General features: G+C 33.7%; 1 protein-coding gene across 1 annotated transcript in view; it reads left to right on the forward strand.

The window, feature by feature from the left end:
• The window catches only part of LOC111055574 (protein unc-13 homolog B), a 785,525-nt gene that overhangs the window by 707,396 nt on the left and 56,311 nt on the right, over window positions 1-21,818 (forward strand). The window contains exons 29-30 of the mRNA XM_039435489.1: window positions 13,219-13,339; window positions 19,642-19,748. Coding sequence (XP_039291423.1) covers window positions 13,219-13,339; window positions 19,642-19,748 — 228 coding nt within the window. The remainder of the gene's footprint in view (window positions 1-13,218; window positions 13,340-19,641; window positions 19,749-21,818) is intronic.

The raw sequence follows: 21,818 nt of genomic DNA on the forward strand, positions 1-21,818 counted from the left end.
TGATCTTGCAAAAGCCTTTGATACAGTTTGCCATGATCGTCTACTTGATTGTCTCCGTAGCCTTGGTCTTGAGGATGTGGCACTGGGATGGTTTTGCAGTTATTTAAAGAATAGGCAACAATGTGTTAGAGTCAATAACACTGTTAGTGAATATAAATCTGTTAAAATGGGAATCCCGCAGGGAACAGTGATTGGACCTTGCCTCTTCCTGATCTATATTAATGACTTTTGTAACCTTAATTTAATCAATGGGAAAATATTGTCATTTGCAGACGATGCAGTTTTAATTTTTCATGAAGAAAACTGGGCTAGCACATATGACTCAGCTGCTAGGGGACTGGGAGAAGTAAAAAAATGGCTTGATAGAAGAAAACTGACTCTGAATTTGTCCAAAACAAAATACATCTCTTTTTCCTTGAATATACAGAATCAGCCAGTTAATATGTCACTTGTTTTGCATTCTCCAAATTGTCTTAGTCATGTAGATTTAGGGTGTTCAGTTAATTGTAATAAAATAGAGAAGGTTAGCAGTATCAGATATCTTGGAGTAATGGTTGATCAGCATTTAAAGTGGGATGTACATTTGTCGCAGCTTACTACACGATCTAGAAAACTTATTTATTTATTTGTGAAATTACGTTCTGTTTTGCCTATGAAAGTCATGAAGATGGTGTATTATGCACTGGCACAGTCATTGCTCCAATATGGTATTGTGGGTTGGGGTGGTGCATATACAAATGTTCTAAAACCAGTAAAAACAATACAATTTAATATTAAAAATTATTCTGAAAAAGAATAGAATGTATTCAACAAGATTGGCTTTTTTGGAATTTTCAGTTCTACCGATTAGACAGATATACCTGAAACACATCATATTATATTATAAGAAGCTATCACTTTTTCATTTCATTAATAGAACGGATTGTGCTATTACAAGACGGGAGGAGTCAGGTCTGGTTACTGTTCCTAGATTATTGACTACTGCTGGTCAGCGTAGCTTCATATATTTATCTCCATTATTTTTTAATATTCTTCCAAGTAATTTGAGAGGTTTACTCGCCCAAAAAAACTTTGGACTACATTTGAAAAAGTATCTGGTTAGCTCTCATGGCTGGGATAGTGCCGAGAATTTCTGGATTACATTAGTATAGTAATTATTCCAATTGAATAGATTTCATTTTGTACCACATCTTATATCATGTTATACACTAGGCTAGGCAATATCAGGTCATTATTATAATTTATTATAATTTACAAATTTTGTTGCATCTAACACATATTGTATGTAAATATATTGATCTATTATAGCATCACTGATTTATCTTGTTTATTGAAAGGATTTGATTTTAGTTGTTAATGTATATACTGTAATGTTAATTAATAATAAGTAAGTAGTCAAAGTACGGCTGCTCCTTCCCCAAGCTCGAGCTTGCTCTTTTGGGGAAGTAGTTCCTTATGTTTATTTGTATTTCCTATTGATTCATTTTGTTGTTATATTTCTAAATTGTGAATTATTGTAATGCTTTTTCAAGGAATAAATAAATAAATAAATAAATAAATATGATAGTAATTGGAATACTGTGTACGTAGTACAGTATCCTTTCCTGCTCAAATCAAACCTGTACTGTAGGCAACAGAAGAGTCACGAAATGTCAATGGGGAAATTTTCTCATTCTCAATTGATATCTTCTCATTCACATTTGACGATTTCTCAAATACAATTCACTATTCTCAATTACATGTTTTGACTTCCCAAATACAATTGACTATTCTCATCTACATCTGACATTCTGTCAATAACAAGTGACTATTTTCAAATACAATTGATACTTTCTCAAATTAACTTGATACTTTCTCAAATAAAATGGGAAAAGGTGTAGATATTGGTCAATGGGACAACCTCAACTGTGTTGAAAAACGTTAAAGGATGAATAGCTATCATTATTTTGAATCCATTCAGATTGAGATTAGAGAATCATGCATTAGGAATAACTTTTAGTTAATTAATTTGTCATAATAAACAGTATAAAGCTGAATTCCCACATAAATCAGTATCAGAGAGCGTTTTTGGTCGGGTGAAAACATGATTTATTTATGGAAATATTCCCACTCAGTCTGGTTCAGCAAGCATGAATTGTCCCATCAGAGCTCATGAGGGAAAATATTCTCACTGTGGCGGACATTTTGATCGATACTGATATAAGGTGGAAATCCGCCTTAATTAATTAACATACTTGAAATATTAAAAACTATTCCCATACTTTTATTGCTGCTACTATTGATAGATATCAATCTAAACATAAGCAATACTTGTATTGTACATGCTTCAATAATGATTCATAAATAAGAGAATTTAATAATTTGAATTTGTTAGTTACACACGAATTTGTGAGCTACTATAGTAGCTCAGTTGAATAATATGCTGAACATTTTCAATTTTCAAATTTGAAGTAGGCTCTTAAAATTTAGTTTACACCATTATTGAATATATATGCAGCTCAGCTATATAGCTCTGCTACATGTTCAAAAAGTGACACTGCAGATCTGTTATATAGCAGTTTTAAGCCTATTTTTTCTCAGCTATATAGCAGAAAATGAGCTATCAGAAATTTTCGGTAAACATCAAAGAGATCATCTGAGCTATATGTAGCTCTGCTACATATGTCAATTTTTGTTCATAGCAGAGCTAGATGTAGCTGCTCTGTCCTTGAAGGAAGGCTGCCGCAGCTGTTTACTGCTGTTTGCAGCTGTTTAGTGCCTGCTGGGTTTACACCACATATACTGTACTCATTTGTTGTCAGAGTGCTAGTAGGTTACTGTGCATTGTGAGCATTTCTTTCTGATTTATATATAATTGTGCAATTATGGAGAGTGAATTCAACTGGAATAGAGACAAAATCACCCAATAGCTTCTTTCTCTTCTCTGTGTTGAAAATATCACAGTAGCTGCGGCGAAAGCAGCGGCTGCTGCAAGAACTACCTTCTTCTTCGGCATCTGGCTGGGAACTGAGCAGTGAATACTGGTTTATTACAAACTATATGTAGCTATGCTACAAGTAATGGCATCACTGAGAAGAAAAAGAAGATATTGGATAATTTTGTCTCTATTCCAGTAAAATTCACTCTCCATCATTGCACAATAATAATTAATCAAAAATAAATGCTTGCAATGCGCAGTAACCTACTAGCACTCTGACAACAAATGAGTACAGTATATCTGGTGTAAACCCAGCAGGCACTAAACAGCTGCAAACAGCTACATCTAGCTCTGCTATAAACAAAAATTGACATGTAATTTTAATGTAAAATACAAAAATAAGCATTACATCTACTCATAGCAGAGCTACATCTAGTAGAGCTATATGTAGCTGACAGAGCTATATGTAGCTCAAATTTTATATAGCTTTGCTATATAGCAGAGCTATATATCTCTCCAGCTACATAGTGTTAACGTAGCTCAAGATGTTCGTTCACGCAAAAAATTTAAGACCTGCAGCTGCAGCACCATTCATCAATCACCTCTCATTATTCCTGCGCAAGTCTGATTTTATATTAGCATTATTCAGTGAGAAATTTCATCCAAACTACTAAAGCTCTTCATACATCATCAATTAATCTTGAAAGAAATTGAATTTTCCAAATATCTCCTGCTCTTTCATAGTTCATGACAATTCTTCGTAAATGTCCATGACTTCGTCTCAGAAATTTTTCTAAAATCTGATCCTCATTTTGAACATTCCTCTTTTGGTTAATTAATATGGATCATACAATCATGAATATACACAATAAATTTCTAAAAAGGATATTAATCTGCATGAACTGTCAATTCAGCCAGTATGAATTCGCCCTCTTTACTATTCTGCTGAGACAAAAAACAAGCTAGGAATGCAATACTTAAATTTTTGCCTTCTCGCGACAAAAAATGCTAATGAACATAAAAAATTATGTATTGTTGAATTATCCGAATTATTCTTGCATTATATATATTTCTTCAAATTACTGTCTGGGGCAGGAGTTTTCTATTAAGCATGGAAAGAAATCTTCTGATATCTTGTTATGAATCATTTGTATCTATGAAAAACTTTCTCATAAAACGAATGATAGTTTTAATCCTCAATAATAGCTATTTTGCTCTTTGATTTATATACACTGTGCACATTAAGTTTTTCCTACAGTTACCATTGAATATGAAAAGTGGGTAATTATGGGTAAAATTGCCTGAAATGCATCAAATGTTTTTCTGTGTAATTTTATTATTGATAAAAACCTTAATTTATTGTCAAATTGAATAAAAATGTTGTCCTTGGTTATAATATATAATAGTAATAATTTGCGCGTTGTGCTTCGTTGCACCTCTGCTCACTATAGCAGCCCAGTCACTGTTACCAACTTCATTTTGATTTTGCTGCACTGTTGCTCCATATAACCTACTAAGTATTTTGCGTTGCCATGTTGCAAATCTGGAGTGCCGAAAAATTTTTCCCGCACTAGAGCGGAAAAGTGATTCTTTGCGTTCTGTAATCAGTGCAGCAATGGCCACTTTTCAACGTAACTGTAGGAAAAATACTTAGTAGGTTATATGGAGCAACAGTGCAGCAAAATCAAAATGAAGTTGGTAACAGTGACTGCTGTGGCTGCTATAGTGAGCAGAGGTGCAACGAAGCACAACGCGCACCTTATTAAGTATATATTATAAACAAGGACAACGAGGACTTTAGGATTCTAGGATTAAGGTTTTTATCAATAATAAAATTACACAGAAAAACATTTGATGGATTTCAGGCAATTTTACCCATAATTACCCACTTTTCATATTCAATGGTAACTGTAGGAAAAACTTAATGTGAAATACGTGCGCAAAGTTCCTCTGCTGCACTCAACAAACCATTCCGCCCTCGCCTACGGCTCGGGCGTAAACGTTTCTTTCGGTGCAGCAAACTGTCACTTTGCGCACTAGTTGCACAAATAACTAAATCCCGACCGATGCCCGATTTATTTGTTCATTGAATCGATCTGTGACTAACAATGATTAAAACAAGCTATCAAAATGTGTATTAATATTTCTATGAGTAGTGTTTGATAATCAATGAATAAATACGAATGAATAGGGAATTTCATCATTATAATAGATTTGGCAACATTGTAAAAGCAGAGAACAGAATGATAACTTATTGATCGGATCACTGAGTATCAAGACACTATCCTCCTCCAATCAATTCGATAAATGTATTCAATAAGAGACTTTTCAAATATTTAAATCACAAATAATATTTTCGAACCGTTTAGTCTCGTTTTGAGTGTGATTATTATGCTTCTCAATTTCAAATTATCAATACACTTAAATCTTGAATCAAAAATAGAGAGTTTTGTGGAAATTAATAGAAAAAGATTTGGAAAATAGTCTATAATGAGCGAGTGAGTTATGGAGTTTCCTTGAACCACCGTTTCAAGAGAGGTTGATCTGTGAAACATGTTCCAAATCTGGAGAATCTGATATTTACCATTGGAAATAGTTATTTGTGCAACTAGTGCGCAAAGTGACAGTTTGCTGCACCGAAAGAAACGTTTACGCACGAGCCGTCGGCGAGGGCGGAATGGTTTCTTAAGCTGGGTTTACACCAAAGTTATTAACAGAATGTTAATAACTCAATCCTCATAGATTCTATTAATTTCAAATTCACACACCTTGCACACTTTCCAAAAACAGCTCATCTTACTAATGCTTATTGCCAGCCACCAAAATTACATTTTAACTACGAAATAACATTGAATAAGGATTCTAAATGGTCAGGCATAAGACCTCTGAGCCATCTAAGAATTCTTTTTTTGAAAACAAGTTGATTTTGAAGCCTCTTGATTTCAATTGGGATGTTATTAAAAAACTTGGGGCCAAGAAATACAAACGATTTCTGGAAACAAGTGGTATACGATTTGGGAAGTCTCAGTAAATCAGCTGTCACTCTCCTAGTTTGATAGCTGGGAACATCCCTGAGCAACGTATGACCACCGTTTCCAGACATTACAAAGAACATATACAGGACCTTAAACACATACATATATCTAAGAGGCAAACATCCAAGGCACTGAAATAGGGGAAAAGAATGTTCATATCTACCCTTTCTATTTATAACACGGACTATCGATTTCTGCACCGTTATCAATGGCTTCAAGTGACAAATATAGGTGGAGCCCCAACAATTAATACCATAACTTATTTTTGGATCAACAAATGCAAAATATAACTGCCTAAGAACATTTAAAGGGAGAAATTTATTCAAGAAATAGAATTTTCGCAGGACGAGTAACAGATAGTTTTTTATGATAGATATATGCTGAGACCAGTTAAGCTTTTCATCAACAATCACACCTAAATATTAATGGCATTGGTCTGACCAACGACCTCACAGTCACAGTCATTCCGATCACAGGCACCATGAAACTTCAGTGCAGAAGGCAGTGTCCATGGTGTTGTTAATGTGAACAATATATATTTTGTTTTTGTAAGATTGAGCTGTATTCTATTGTGCCTGAACCAAAGCAATAGCTTATCCAAATCATCCTGCATCATTCTCTCTAAGTTGGAGCCATCCAGTCCACAATATGCCAAGGCAGTGTCATCTGCAAAGGACACAGGCATACCATTGAACTCACACGAATAGAGATCATTTATAAAGATGAGAAACAAGATTGGTCCAAGGACGGAACCCTGTGGTACACCACAGTCCACTCCCTGAACCTCACTCTTCACTCTCCCAATAGATACATATTGCTGCCTGTCCTTCAAATATGAAGAGAACCAATCCAGAACCATGCCCCTGATACCAGCCTTAGATAATTTATTCAACAAGATTGAATGGTTAACCGTGTCAAATGCCTTTCTGATGTCCAAAAACAGTCCTGCAACACAGCGGGCTGGCCTGAAGTTGAAGCCACAGAAAACAACCGACATGAATCTTTCAAGAGCCATTTCAGTATTCATGCGTTCACGAAAGCCAAACTGTTTATTATAGAAAAAGTTATATGAGTTGAGGAAATTGAGAAGTCTTCTTTTCACTATCTTTTCCAATATCTTTGAGAAGACAGACAGCAGAGATATAGGTCTATAATTGTTCAACTTAAATCTAGAACCGGATTTGTAGATTGGCACCACTCTTGCTAGCTTCATCCCAGAAGGAAATATTCCTGTAGATAGACTGCAATTGAAAATATCAACTAGAATGGGAACAATAGTCAGAGCAACCTCCTTCAAAATTCTAGAAGATATAAGATCATCTCCAGAAGAAGTGCCATTTTTTAATTGTTTTATGTAAATTAACAGTTCATCATAGGTGACAGCTTCAAAAAACATAGACGCTTGATGGTTTCTTTCCTTGAAGGTGTTATGATAGTCATTTTCATTATCAGCTGCACCATAAGAAGTAGCTAAAACGTCTCTGCCAATGTTAACAAAAAAATCATTAAATAGATTTGCTATTGTTTTTGGATCCGTTACAATTTCATTCCTGTGTTCTATTTTCAATTCATCATGAGATCTAGTTTTTCTCGGATTTCCACACAGTTTATTTAGAACTAGCCATTTTTTCCGAGGGGCATTTGATCTAATGTAGAATAATACTTTTGTTTTTGAATTTTAATCCAATTTTTTATTTTTCTAGAATAAGTTTTTAAATTATTTTTCATCCTTAGGTTTTCTGGGTTAGCTTTCATTTTTTAAATAATTTATCGCGCGAGTGGATTGCTGCACATAGACCATCAGTTATCCATGGTTTAAGCTTCTTTAAATTTGTTGAATTTATTTGAGATTCGACTCTCACTTTTGAACACGCAATGTAATTTTCAAAGACTTCAAGAAATTGATCAAATTTATAGTTGACATCATTACTGAATAAAACATCACCCCAATCATGGGACAGCAGGAAATTATTCAGTTTATCAAAATCTATTTTATATTTATCTTGACAAGAGTTCCTCAAGTTATTCTCTAAGTTAGCTCGAATTGTCAATGAAACAGCTCTATGATCGCCAATTAAATCCTCAATAACTGCGCATTTTACAAAATGAGAAAAATTTCGAGATCTGATAAATACGTGATCAATGCAGGATGATGTGGTCTCAGTCACTCTGGTAGGTATATCTATTATTGATTCGAAGCCGTAATAGCTAAGTATTTCTAAATAATCATCAACTTTGTTATCACCAGACCCCAAAATGTTGATATTGACGTCACCTATTATAACAGTGTCACAGGCAGAAGGAACGTTTAAAATAGAATCAAGACTAGTAAGAAATCTATCGCATTCAAAGCCATGCCATCGATAAAGCACAATGAGATTGAATTTGTAGTTTGATAAGGTGCAATGAAGATAAAGAATATCCGCACCCTCCACCCTACATTCCGTCACACTGCAGTTGAAACCAACTAATTCAGTGGAATAATTAACAACCAAGCCAGTGGCTCTCGTGAAAGAAGAAACACTTGAACAAGATTCATAGCCATCAATATAATACTGGGACACCTGCTCATCTGTATCCAACCACACCTCAGTCAGTGCTATTATCGCTGGCCTCACTTTCCAGCAGTTAATATATGTAACAAACTTATCAAAATTGCTGCTAATCCCTTGAATGTTTTGATGAAGGATCGTAAAATTATGACTTGATGAAATATGTGAATCATTAACTTCATCAACAGAGCTCAATAGAACACATATATTTTCATCCTCCATCATAATTGATAGGATATAATATACAAAATTTTATATTAATGACTAGGTGGCATATCAGGAATTGAAAATCAGTATAGATTTCACATGGCTTCATTGGAACTTCTTTCACACTCGCATACACACAATTAAAAAAAGAGATAGAAAAGAGCATATATGGGAAGAAAACGAAAATGAAAGATAAAAAAGATAACAAGAAATAGAAAATAGAGAAATTGATTCTCCTCAACTAGCGTGTAGGAACCCACAATAAATTTAGATATATTAACATATCATTCATAGATTATCATAGTAATTCAACTCACTATAATTAATTACAAATTAAGAATATAAATTCAAATTAAAAAATAATACACTATATGTAGTACTGAACAAAACTACTAGGAAGGACCTAAAATGACTAATTCGCATGGAGAAACATCACATAAAAAAACACGATACTGCTTTGATAACGTTGAGAACAATAATAATAAAATTAAAAATTATAAGTTACACCATTTATCTAGTGATATCGTAATCCATTTGCCTATTTAATTATAATAAATTCATTTATAAGACCTACTTGTCTATTTATGATATCATAAGATTCACCACTGAATATTGGCGTTAAAGTTTTCTTTCACCTGTAATCAGCACACAGACTAAGGTGTTGTGTTTAATTTATTATTAGAATAAAACTCAGTTGAAAAGTATTTTTGTCAATATACGACCGGAATGAGAGAATGACCAAAAAATGCAATGTATACATTTTATCTTTTAGAAAGGGATCGTGATAAGCATAATTATAAAATATATATTCAAAATCAATAATACCTAAAATAAAACTCTCATTTTATGAATAAAGTACTTAGAACAGCAACAACCTGAATTAGAGTTGAAGAAACAAATATACGAAAACCAATAAAAAAAGATTCCTTAACATTTCAATGAAAAAATAATGACAACAGAAACACCTCCCCCTCGAGGACTCAAAGCAACTATAGTTCAAACTACCGATTCACAAATAAATGAACCAACATATCATAGTCTTAATGGAAGGAAAAATAAATAACTTCATAATGTTCTTACTCACAGTTTATCATTTTCAGTACACTCAAACAACTTTATCCTTGACTAAGCTTTTCCAAAGAAGCCTCTCGCACTATTTGCTTGGCTGGGGACGCAGCATCCTTCCTAACGAAAATTTTTCCACTCTTGACCCAAACAAATTCCAGTTTTCCCCTTTTCTTCAATTCCTTAGCCTTTCCAAGAAGCTGTTTGTTGTAAGGAGACAGATGATCGTTGATGTATATAGAAGATCCAGGGAGCCCCAAACCAAGATCGATTGCATTAATATCTTTTTTCTTTTTCGCCGCTTCAAGCCACGAAAACTTTACTCTTCTTGCAACAAATTTAACGATGATATTACTACCACCCCTAGCGTTTGGCACTCTATGAGCTATAGCAATGTCCTCCTGTTTAAATGAGACCCCGATCAACTTAGCAACAGCCCCCAATATTTCATAAATGTTTTCCTTTTCAGTTCGTGGTAAACCCCCAATTTCTAAGTTTTCAATCCTCGACCTCTGCTGTAGAAAATTAACCTCCTCTCGTAGCTGGGAATTGCTTTTTTCAAGCTCTGCAATGGCCGTTTCCAACTTGATACACTTCTCATCGTGATCCGCAGAGAGTTTTTCAAATTTTGATTTGGTTTCTTCACTGGACTTTTTCAAAGAATCGACGTCAGTTCTAAGTGCAACAATCTTAGGCTCAAACAAATTGATAAGCTCAGTACGCAGTTCGGTAATAGAGTCCAATATTTTATTCAACTTGGCGTCTATACTAGTATTATCAGGACCGTTAATACACTCATCACACTTCCAGGCTGATCTTGCTTGAGAATTCATCTTTTTGAACTTATCAATTGTTCCAAGTCTTGTACAACTCGCGTGAAACAGACCCGCACATTTATTACACTTAATGCTTTCTCCAGCATTAGCAAAACTTGAATTACATTTACAGCAGTCAGCCATATTAACAGTTAATATAAGGGAGCACGCACACAACAAGAACGAAAAATAATTTAATTGTTATCAATCTACTCACGTAATTAATAAAGTGGGTCCAACACACAAGAAGAAGAAAATCAGTATTTATGCATGTTTACGCGAACAAACAGCATTGAAATAGAAACGAAAGTAAGAAAGTAACTTCCACTTTATCTCTTAACAGATAACGGAGCTACGAAAAGAACGACCACTCTCCTTGGCTTCTCGATAAACACTGGTATTAGATTGAACATAACTTATCATATATATGATGAACATATTATGTGTTTGTCAAGTTCCGTTCAATCTAATAGAATCTATTAGGATTAAGCTATTAACATTTTCTAATAACTTTGGTGTAAATCCAGCTTTAAAGTGCAGCAGAGGAACTTTGCGCACGTATTCCGCAGAAAATTTGTCCTACAGTTACCATTGAATATGAGAAGTGGTTGATTATGGGCAAAATGATGGCTGAAATCCATCAAATGTTTGTCTGTATAATTTTGTTATTAATAACAACTTTAATTTATTTTAAACTTGATAATCGAATTGAAAATTAATAATCGATAATTTATTAAAATTGAAAATTAAATTAATCCCTTTAATTAAAAAATTTGAATAATTTTGAGTAAATCTTAATTTCTAAATGATTTTTCAACCAATCAATGTATGAATGAAAAAAATATTATTTGAAATAATGAGTAATAATAATTCAATGAGTTCTCATTTTTATTTATTTGAAAATCATAAAAAATATAGATAGAACAAATTCGCAAAATACACGCCAACAACGTCAACAGCTGATTGGGATGGCTGCAAGATAATACGCACAGTATTAAGAGTACGCAAAGTAATAGACTACTTTGTGCACTAGTTCGGAAAAGTGATTGTTGGCGTTCTGTAATCAGTGCAGCAATGGTCACTTTTCAAGGTAACTGTAGGAAGAATATAATTCTCTTTACTGCTACGTAAAATACCAAAATTTTATTCTTCACTTCAGAAACGCTATTACATGACTCATTTCTTTTTTTCAGTGAATTATCATTTATTCTACGCTTCTGTTATTATGATATCAATAATTATAATAATGTAACATAATTCCTGTGATTCCCTCGAAATTGAATCCATCATGATGTAAATCCAATTCCCTGATCCAGCCGATTTCCTAGTTGAAAATATATATTTTTTCATAAATTAATTTCAAGGCTCTTCTGCATTTTCTTCAAGTTATATATATTTTAAAAAATGTTATTTGTCATGAGTTTGAGATCAAGTTTGTTTAATACTGCACCGATGTTCATGATTTTGAAGCACTCGATGTGTATTATTTGAGACTATTACGATTGATAATATATAAATGTGATATGTGTGATATGCTTTGGTTTTTTCGTAGATTTGTGGAATATGAACATGAACTTGAGGTGTGTGTTGGAATAGAATAAGAAATGGCATGGAGTTTATTATAATACAAATAATCGAATGTTCTATTCATGTTTATGAAATACCAGTCACCCTGGCTCTCGTAAAAGGAACATTTTGAACGGTACAATTTTATTGACAACACTGTGAAGCCATCAGTTCATTGAAATTTCGGACAACTGATGCAAATGCATTCCAATAATCTAATACATGATTGGTGAAAAAGATCAGCTGGTATTTTTCTAATTCTTCTTCACCAATCATGTATTAGATTTTAGGCCTACACTGCGACGTTGCAATATCGTAGGCCTCGGCCTTGTATTAGAGGTGGCTATGATGGAACACTATAGTCGATACAAAATTACTTTTGACCTTGAAGGGACATGCGCAGCAGAAAAAGGTGGCGATACAGCGGCGACGATGTTGCCGTTCTAAACCTGCCAAAGTCTTCTAACTCCTATTGAGTGCTCTAGTGCTCATGCTCCACATAGGAAATTTCCTGTCTGAAAGCTCTGAGACGACTGAGTCTAATCGACAAATTGGCAACTGCGCTTCTACCTATGACTCCACTCATCACTCTAATTGGCTGATCTACTTCCATTTCTCTGCGCCGTATATTCCTCCAAGTCAAAAGTAACTTTTTACAGACCATAACTGAGAAGATTTCCAAGTATATCTCCCTGGCAGCTGAGATGAGGGTAGTCTGGCATCAAGAGAAAGTAGAAATCGTTCCAGTCATAATATCTGCTGTTGAATTGATGGAAAAAAAGTGACTGCAAACCTTATTGGAATGGATGCCTCAAGAAATACGATCTACTTGTTGCAAAAGACAGTGATACTCAAAACTGTATCAGTGGTTAGGGAATTCCTAAATATAGCAGCAGAATAATTCATCAAGTCTTGTCATGGATCGATTTTAATGAAAAACTATTATAGCAATGAAAATTATCTGACGAGGAATTTGAATTCATTCAAATTTATTCTATAAACGATCCCTGATTTATATATTTAAATTTTTCAATTCCACTTTTCTTGATGAATATCCACAGGTGCTGCTGAGAAAAGCTCGAAGCATGGTGCTGAGGACAAGGCAAACAGCATAATAACAGCTATGAAGGATAGGATGAAGCAGAGGGAGATAGAAAAACCGGAAATATTCGAATTGATAAGGTAAGAGGGTAGGAATTGTTCGTTAAGATCCTATTCGATGTGAATCCAAGGTCCAAGGTTCAGAACTACTTGAGACATGATACTGTCTTAACATATTCGATTCTGCTCAGTTTCTATTATTCAGGGTTATCTAGTACAGTGGTTCCTAATCTACCGATCATGGTCGTGGCGGTCGTGGCGTGTATCTTGAAAATTGAATGAACACACTGATTATAATGTATTAATCAATCTATATTATTAATAACAGGCTTTGAGACTGTTGTTCCTTTCTCAATCATTCATAGTTGAGAATGATATTCCATCTATCAATGTAAATATAAATGAATAAAATAGAAATATTTCAACATAAATCATTAATAGGTATATTTGGGAGGTTTAAAAATTATTAGTTTTTAGTAGGTTTTGACATAGATATCGGGGCACCGAGCTTCGCTCGTTATTTTTTTTTTTTTATCGATAAAAAGAACACAATTCTCTAAAATGATCATGTTTATATCCCACTATACGTCATCTTTTGAATTTCGGGGATGCGATATTTTGATTTTTCACATACTCACTTTTTCACTATCCACAGCTGTTTCAGCCAAGGATGAATTATCCTTTTAATGTGGTTCAACGAGTTTTCTCAAGGATGAGACCTAGTGCAATCGAATCTTTATATCATGAACCTATTATGCTTCTAATTTCGTGAAAATTGTTAGAGCCGTTTTCGAGATCCATCAAACATAAATAACCAGATATAAAAATAACCAGATATATAAATACAGAAATTGCTCGCTTAATATAATAGGATAATATTAGTTTGCGATAGAATAAATGTTAGTTAACAGATGGAAATTACTGAGATATTGCAATTATTCAAGTGCTTATGAATTAATAATTAATATAGCCTTCTGCTACTGCACATATTGACAACAGGGTAACAGCTAGATGGAAATTCGATGATCTCTACTATTCAAAAATTATTGAATTTTTACTAATTTTTGAATAGTAGCACTCATTGAATTTCTATCTAGCTGTTTACCCTGTTGTCAATATTTGCAGTAGCAGAAGTCTTCGGGGTGAATTACAGCATTTAATTTTGATTTTCGTTTACTAATAATAAGAATAAATGTTTGTGGAGAGGGACTAGGAGAGAAGAGAGAGATACGTAACTTTTTCAATTCACTCCATTGCTATCGACAATACTAATTTCAGGCATGAAATTATTCATTTTTATTTCATTTTACAATCACAATAACAAATAAATGACTGGGAGAGAATCAACAGGATAAACCCAAAACTGGAGAGATTCAGTGAGTCGCCAGCATGTGAAAACATCCACACGATGGGTCGCCAAATATAAAAGAATGGGAACCACTGATCTAGTATAATGATTCTAATATACTTAAATAGTTTGGACTTGAACTTCCTGCCAACCATAGCATAGGCCTATAATATTTGATTGAGAATCGATTTTTCACTATGCGAATCCATACAGAATATCCAACTACATGATTACTTGAAACTTTTATTCAAATAGATCCAAATGAAGAGTACAGCAGAACATGATCTTATTCTATACGGGGAATATAATAAACAATCACTTTGAAAACCTCTCAATGAGGAAAGGAAATGGATAATATTGTTATAGATCTAAAGAGTAAACAATTTTGGTAGGAACTATCTTCAAAAAAACTCTGATGTATAGTTTTATAGTTCATTTCATAACTAATTTGGCATATCCATCTCTTGTGTAATGTTAATTGCATATATATTGGACATGATTTTCGCCAACCATCCTCCATCAATATTAGTTTTCACTTTCCACATACCTGTACAACTTCGAACATACATATTACATCCATCAAAGCCCAGCACTCTTCACCTTCAATTCCTCATGAATTGATTTTCTAATATCCTATTAATGTGTTTCCACGATTCTTCATTCTTATCATCCAATTATGAATCGAATTCGAGTTTGATTAGATATTACATTAGCTTTCATATTATTATACAGAGTTGGACTGGGAGGAATGAATGATTTGAAATAACAGTTACAGACTCATTTATAAACGAAATTCGAATTTTATATTTTTAGTGTGTACCTTGTACAATGCCATTATACAAATTGAAGAGGAAAAAATTGAAACATTGATTATGTACGGAAAATAACTTTTGTTCATACACTCCTGGATACGTTGTGATAAACTGTCCATACTCTGAAGCATTGCACGTGGTACCGCTCGAACTCCTGTACGCCTCATTTCGTGGCGTGGATATGTGGTCTGGCCTCCTTGGTCACCGGACCAGTCACCTTGTGACCATTTTTCATGGGGCTACCTGAAAGCACGTGTATAAATAGACAAATCACAAACCCTTGAAGCTCTGAGTGAAACAATAACACAATAAATTCGAGCGGTACCACGTGCAATGCTACAGAGGAGTATGGATAACTTCTCACAACGTCTTCAGGAGTGTATGGACAAAAACGGACAGCATTTAACACATGTTATTCTTCGTACATAATCAATGTTTTAATCTTTCCTCTTCAATTTTTATAATTGTAAAATCCAAGGTACACACTAAAATAATAAATTTTGAGCTTCGTTTGAAAATTAGTGTGCAACCGTTATTTCAAATCATCCATACCTCCCTGCCCAACTCTGTACTATACTCATAAATCAATCATTTTCTCATACTCAATTCAAACTTCACAATCATTCAGTTTTAGTTATTCACCATCCACTCACAATGATTCACTCCATCTGATAATTTATCACTCGAATCAGTACATTGCAACAATGAAATTAAAATGCTCATCTATTCATTTTTCGAGTTGATGATTTGTTGTCAATAATAAATAATTTCTTCTTCCATATAATGTTACACTGATAATGATGGTAGATTGGACTGTCCAAACTTCAACATGTCAACAAAAAAGAAAGTAATTCAACCTTTTTCTCAATAATCGTCAAGTACTGAAGATCATTCATTTACTCCTCTTCAACTAGCGTTTATAAATTATTATTATACTGGTAGGTAACCCGTGCTTCGCAAGGGTCTATTTTAAAACTGCAAAATGAAAACTTGACGTAATAAAAAATTCGAAATTTGAAAATAGGCCATCCTCGGTTAATGAAGAATCTCTATGCAAAATTTCAAATTAATATTTCAGACGTGATGATGCGTCAAACATAATTCCCTATTCCTTACGTGTATAAGCCAGTTCTTCCCTTTATTATAGTATAGAAAACTGAAGAATACATAATACTTGAAAACCTCATAGAATCATATTGATTTTTCTAATACATCAATAAATTTTAGTTCGATTAGGATCCTCCTCAATTTGAATCAGGCAGCCTTTTGTTTTCCCAATTCCAAACAAAATACCTAAAATACTCGTTTCACTGGGAATTCATTCTGATAGTACATTATAACTGAATAATATAAATTATTACTTATTTTATTGTGATCTATTCATGTTTTTCTTATGAAATTCAATTATAGGCCTACAGCATGAAGACTATGTCCAATTCATTTGTACTGGTGGCAAAATTTTACATTAAAAATAATTATTTGATAAAATCCAAGTTCAATAGTAATGAAAACAAATTCCTTCAAAAAATAATTGATAATAATACGATTCGAGGGAAAAAATTAAGAACAAAAAAATTGGGAAGCATCGGGGATTCGATCCGAGGAACTATCGCTCCGTAAGCAAGCGGTTTTCCGCTGCGCTACATAGACGTTCGTAAATGATAGTCTTATAACACCATTATAACCTGCTCATAAAAAAACACACTTTGGGCTATGGAACTTCATGTAGCCTACGGTAGCATAGATGAATTTGAACATTAATTCTGAAAAAATCTAGAAGGAGAATTGAAATTTGGGCTTCCAGGTGCACGAGATTGATTTTTAGAATCTATGTTCAAAATTTGGAGATCTAAATCATTCCCGTTTTTCCGGTATGCAATCCACAAGTTGACATGTTTTGATGCGAACAAACGAACAAACGAACACACGAACAAACACAACCCTACTCTCTCTTATTATATAGATAATTATTATAAACGATTACTGATAATTAAAATTACCTGACGATTATTGAAAATAGAGTTGAATTACTTTCTTTTTTGTTGACATGTTGAAGTTTGGACAGTCCAATCTACCATCATTATCAGTGGTGTAACATTATATGGAAGAAGAAATAATTTATAATCTATAATTAATTATTAATTGATAAGAATCGGTTTTTCTCAGTTCATACAAGTCTCTCATCATTATCAATTTGTTGACATAAACATGAGCTACTTCTCAACTTTTCAGTTATTCATAGCAACAAAATGATTGATTCACTATCAACATTGAAATCTTCTTCTTCTTTGTCTCTCTTCAGTGTGCTTTTAAAGCTTTGGGGTAGTCTCAGTCCATTTTTTCAATGATTCCCCATTCATCGCCATTTTCTTCATCTCTGGAACAGTCTTTCCTCTTCACCGTCCACCGATCCTCATATGAATACCTTGAACGTCCCACTTCTCTCCGTCCGTGCACTCTCACATTCATATACTGTTTTGTTTTGCAATTATCCCCCATTTGCTGTACATGAGCTGTACATCAGCTCAACTGCCTCATTCCTATCCTTCCACTGACATCTATCGAGCCCACTTCTTCCCTGACTCTAGTATTCCTTACTGTCTTCCTAACAGTTTTGCTATGGTACTTCATTTCCACTGTCCTCATCTTGTTCCCATGAGATGATTTCATTGGTCAGATTTGACTTCCATACAGCAAGATAGGTTCAATAACTGTCCAATATATTTGATTCTTAATATTTTTATCAAGTTCTCTTTTTCCAAATATACAATCTCTCAGGCGTGCAGCTCCCTTTCTCACTCTGTTGAGCACCTCCCTATCTATTCTCCTATCCTCTGAAAACACTGCACCTCCTTATCCACCATAACTTGCACATTATCTCTCATTCCTTCTGACGCAACCATGATCCTAATTATAACTACATTGAAAATCATTTGCATCAATTTCAACACCTCTGCCCATTCAGTTACAGACTGCTGTAATTTTCCTTATCTGTCGCAAATTTATGGAAAATATCTTCAGCATACAGGAGAGCTCTAGTGCCAATTGGCCTTATATTCCAGTTTCCCATCCCGTGTTCTTCTCTTACATAATTTACATTAAGGCTGTTTTGTACACTATTTTCTATTTAAATTGGATAATCTTTTTTCAATATAATTGTTAAGATCATTAAAAGAGTGAGAAAAGTGGTAACTGAAATTTTCAAGTGGTCTAATTAGCGAGTTATGGGTTGTTGAAAGTGCTAACTAAGTTTTGTCTCCAGATCATAAACGGTTTCGAATTTATCATTGGAGTTTTTTTTAATTCATTCAGTATATCATTGGCTTTGTTCTAATATGCGTTTTTTCGCGATTTATGCCAAAATAAACAAGTTATCGAATGTACAAGAAATGTTACTTTTTAATTTATGAACGATATGGGAAATAAAATGTTCTAGTTTGGAATAGCTGTTTATGTATTAAGAGCGTAATGCGCGACTTTATCGCTCTTGCAAAATTATCACGCTCCGCTTCGCGTCGCGTGATAACTGTTTTGCGCGAGCGATAAAAAAGCATTACGCGCGTATTACATACAAAATTTTTTCTACAACTGCCCAAACCTGTTAAATTACTTATATCGGCTGAGTTACAATTACCGACTTTCTAGGTTAAGATCTGACCTTTTGGCGAGCTGCTCACCATCAGCTGATTGACGAGCGTAAAGAAACTCTTCTGCGCATACGCAAATTATTTGCGAGCGTGAAGAAAATTTACTGCTCATGCGCGGATGGTTAGCGAGCGAAAAAGTAGATTCTCCTCAGAAATAAGCTGTTTTACGAGGAGAATTAAGTATGTAAATTCTTTTTTCACGCGTAGTTGAAGAAAAAGATACATTTCTTGATTTTTCAAGAGATAGTCGAAGCCGTTTATGATCTGGAAAGGAAACGGAGTTAGCACGACCCATAACTCCCATAACTCGCTTGTTAGACCACTTAAAAATTTCAGTCACCACTTTTTCTCACTCTTATAATGATCTTAACATAATTATTATATTGAAAAAAATTATCCAATTTAAATAGAAAAAAGTGAACCACACAGCCTTAACATCTAGTATTCTGTATTCACAATCATTATTCACTTATCCTTCCCCACAAATTAATAATATTATATAATTGAGCCTCTTTGATTTGATGTATTTTTGTCTGAAATTGTGTATACTGATCAATTCTGAATGAACAAATCCAGGGCGATATTCAGCATTGAGGAAAAGAGTCATGTGGGTCACATGATGGCCGTCAATCAGTCGGTGTTAGATGGCACAAGCAAATGGTCGGCGAAAATCGCCATCACAGGTGACCGTTACTTTCTATTTCCGAATTTGATCGTTCAAATTTGTGACTGTTTTATCGAATGTTTGTAAATGTTACTAATCTGCGTTTTTTGTGTGTGTTTCTCTGTGCAATTTTTTATGACTGATTCTGTCTTTGACATTTATTATTTTTTATTATTGTGACCATTATTTATGAAAACTTGAATTCTGATCGTTATTTTTTTGTTTTGAATTTAACTAAGTGTTTGTGATTTAAATGTTTTTGATGTTGAATGAGTGTTTCCCCTGCTGTATTCATGTTGGCTGCTGTTTTATTGATGTTAATTATAAATGTATCCAGTTTTGATGTTGTGCTACACTTGACGTTCAACGCTCAAAATTACTGGTTTGATTTGATTGAGGACTTGGTAGTATAACGCAATTGAACAATATAAAATTCACAAATTATGAAAATGTGAGAATGCATTGGTTCAGATGGTGACGAATATTCATAATAATTTTTGAACGAGAATCCACATTGGATGCTGACATTCTATTTGGATTTTCTTCATATTATTGTGATGTAATTTTCCTACCATCCCATATTTTATCATGGAAACTCAATTTAAAAATATTCTGGATAAATTTAAGAAGGTTTAATAAATTATTGATCAATTAATTATCAATTATTAAATCAATTTTCATTAAATAAGAATCTGTTAAGGCATTGTGGAGGTGAAAACTTCTTTCCTAATATGAAGAGGATAACTTTTCAACTATTCCGGAATATTTTAGTTGAAATTAGAATTATAGATAATTCCAAGTACGAATTAGTACTATATTTTAGTACTTATTTCAACTATGATAATCAACTGTCATTATTCTAATTTCATCTATAATATTACAGAATAGTTGAAAAATTATCCTTTTCCTATTAGGAGAGAAGTTGAAGTTTTGACCTTCACAATATCATAACAGTTTCTTATTTAATGGAAATTTATTTCAAATTCCATCTACCAAGGTCTCAATAATTACTCATCCTTTTTCTTTATGACTCCTTCCTCTGCACATCGATATCTCTCTCCCTTACTCACCCTCACTCTATCCTTCCTTTATATTTTTCCTATCACTGTCTTTCTAATCTAAATGTTGCATTTTGTTTTGATGTTTGCTCTGTTCCTTTCTTGTGTACTGTTATGCTGTATTATTTGTTATTTGTGTTCGTCACCTTAAACTTGCTCCAATATTGCACATAGTATAATATTTGAGTTCAATGTTCGTTTTTCGATGTGTATTGAAACTCGTTTTGTGTTTTATTTGTGTAGATGCTTTGTGTGTTCTTTAGAAGATCCTTTTCAAATCATTTCAAACCTCTCAGACTGATATTTCTCTTTGCGTTTCATTTCTTAAGTATCCGATCCCATCATATCCTTCCACTTCATCATATGCTTACATGTCAAACCATTATGTTGGATTCATTCGACTTTTCTAATATTCCTCTATCTTTAAAGTCATTATATTTTTGTATGTATTCATCTCCAATTCTCAATCACATCCAATTTGATTTGATTTCTCTCTTCACTTCCCAGTTGATCTTCTTGTTTCAGATATCACCATTTCACTAGATAAAAGTCCTAACTCCGCCTAATAATGAATTTTTTTCATTTCATTCCATTTTTCATTTCATTTCCACCTAAGTTCCTCCCTTGCTTCCACATCCTTCATCATACTTTCTCATATCCTACACTACTTCATGTCCTTGGATCTCCTCCTATCTGTTACTCTCTCTATATTGTGGAGAAAACATCTTCCCACAAAACTTCAACTTCATGCCACTTCTGCTTCCGTATTATTGTTGTTGTAAACTGGAATCACACTTGCTTAAGCAATGGATGAGACTGAGTTGACTTGACCAGATTTTCAACCAACATTTTTGAAAATTCGCCTATAATTTAGGCCTGATTACTCCTCTTATATGAATTCATGATTGTTATGGATGAGTTATCATGCACCAGAAGATGAAGCCCTTGTTTAGCAGTCAAGAGTAGCTAGTTTCGATCCCAGTTATGACAGAAAGTTCTAGCAAGGTCACTATCGTGGTTTTTATCGGCAC

Source organism: Nilaparvata lugens, chromosome 9, assembly GCF_014356525.2.
Source record: "Nilaparvata lugens isolate BPH chromosome 9, ASM1435652v1, whole genome shotgun sequence".
In the NCBI taxonomy this organism is placed as follows: domain Eukaryota; kingdom Metazoa; phylum Arthropoda; class Insecta; order Hemiptera; family Delphacidae; genus Nilaparvata; species Nilaparvata lugens.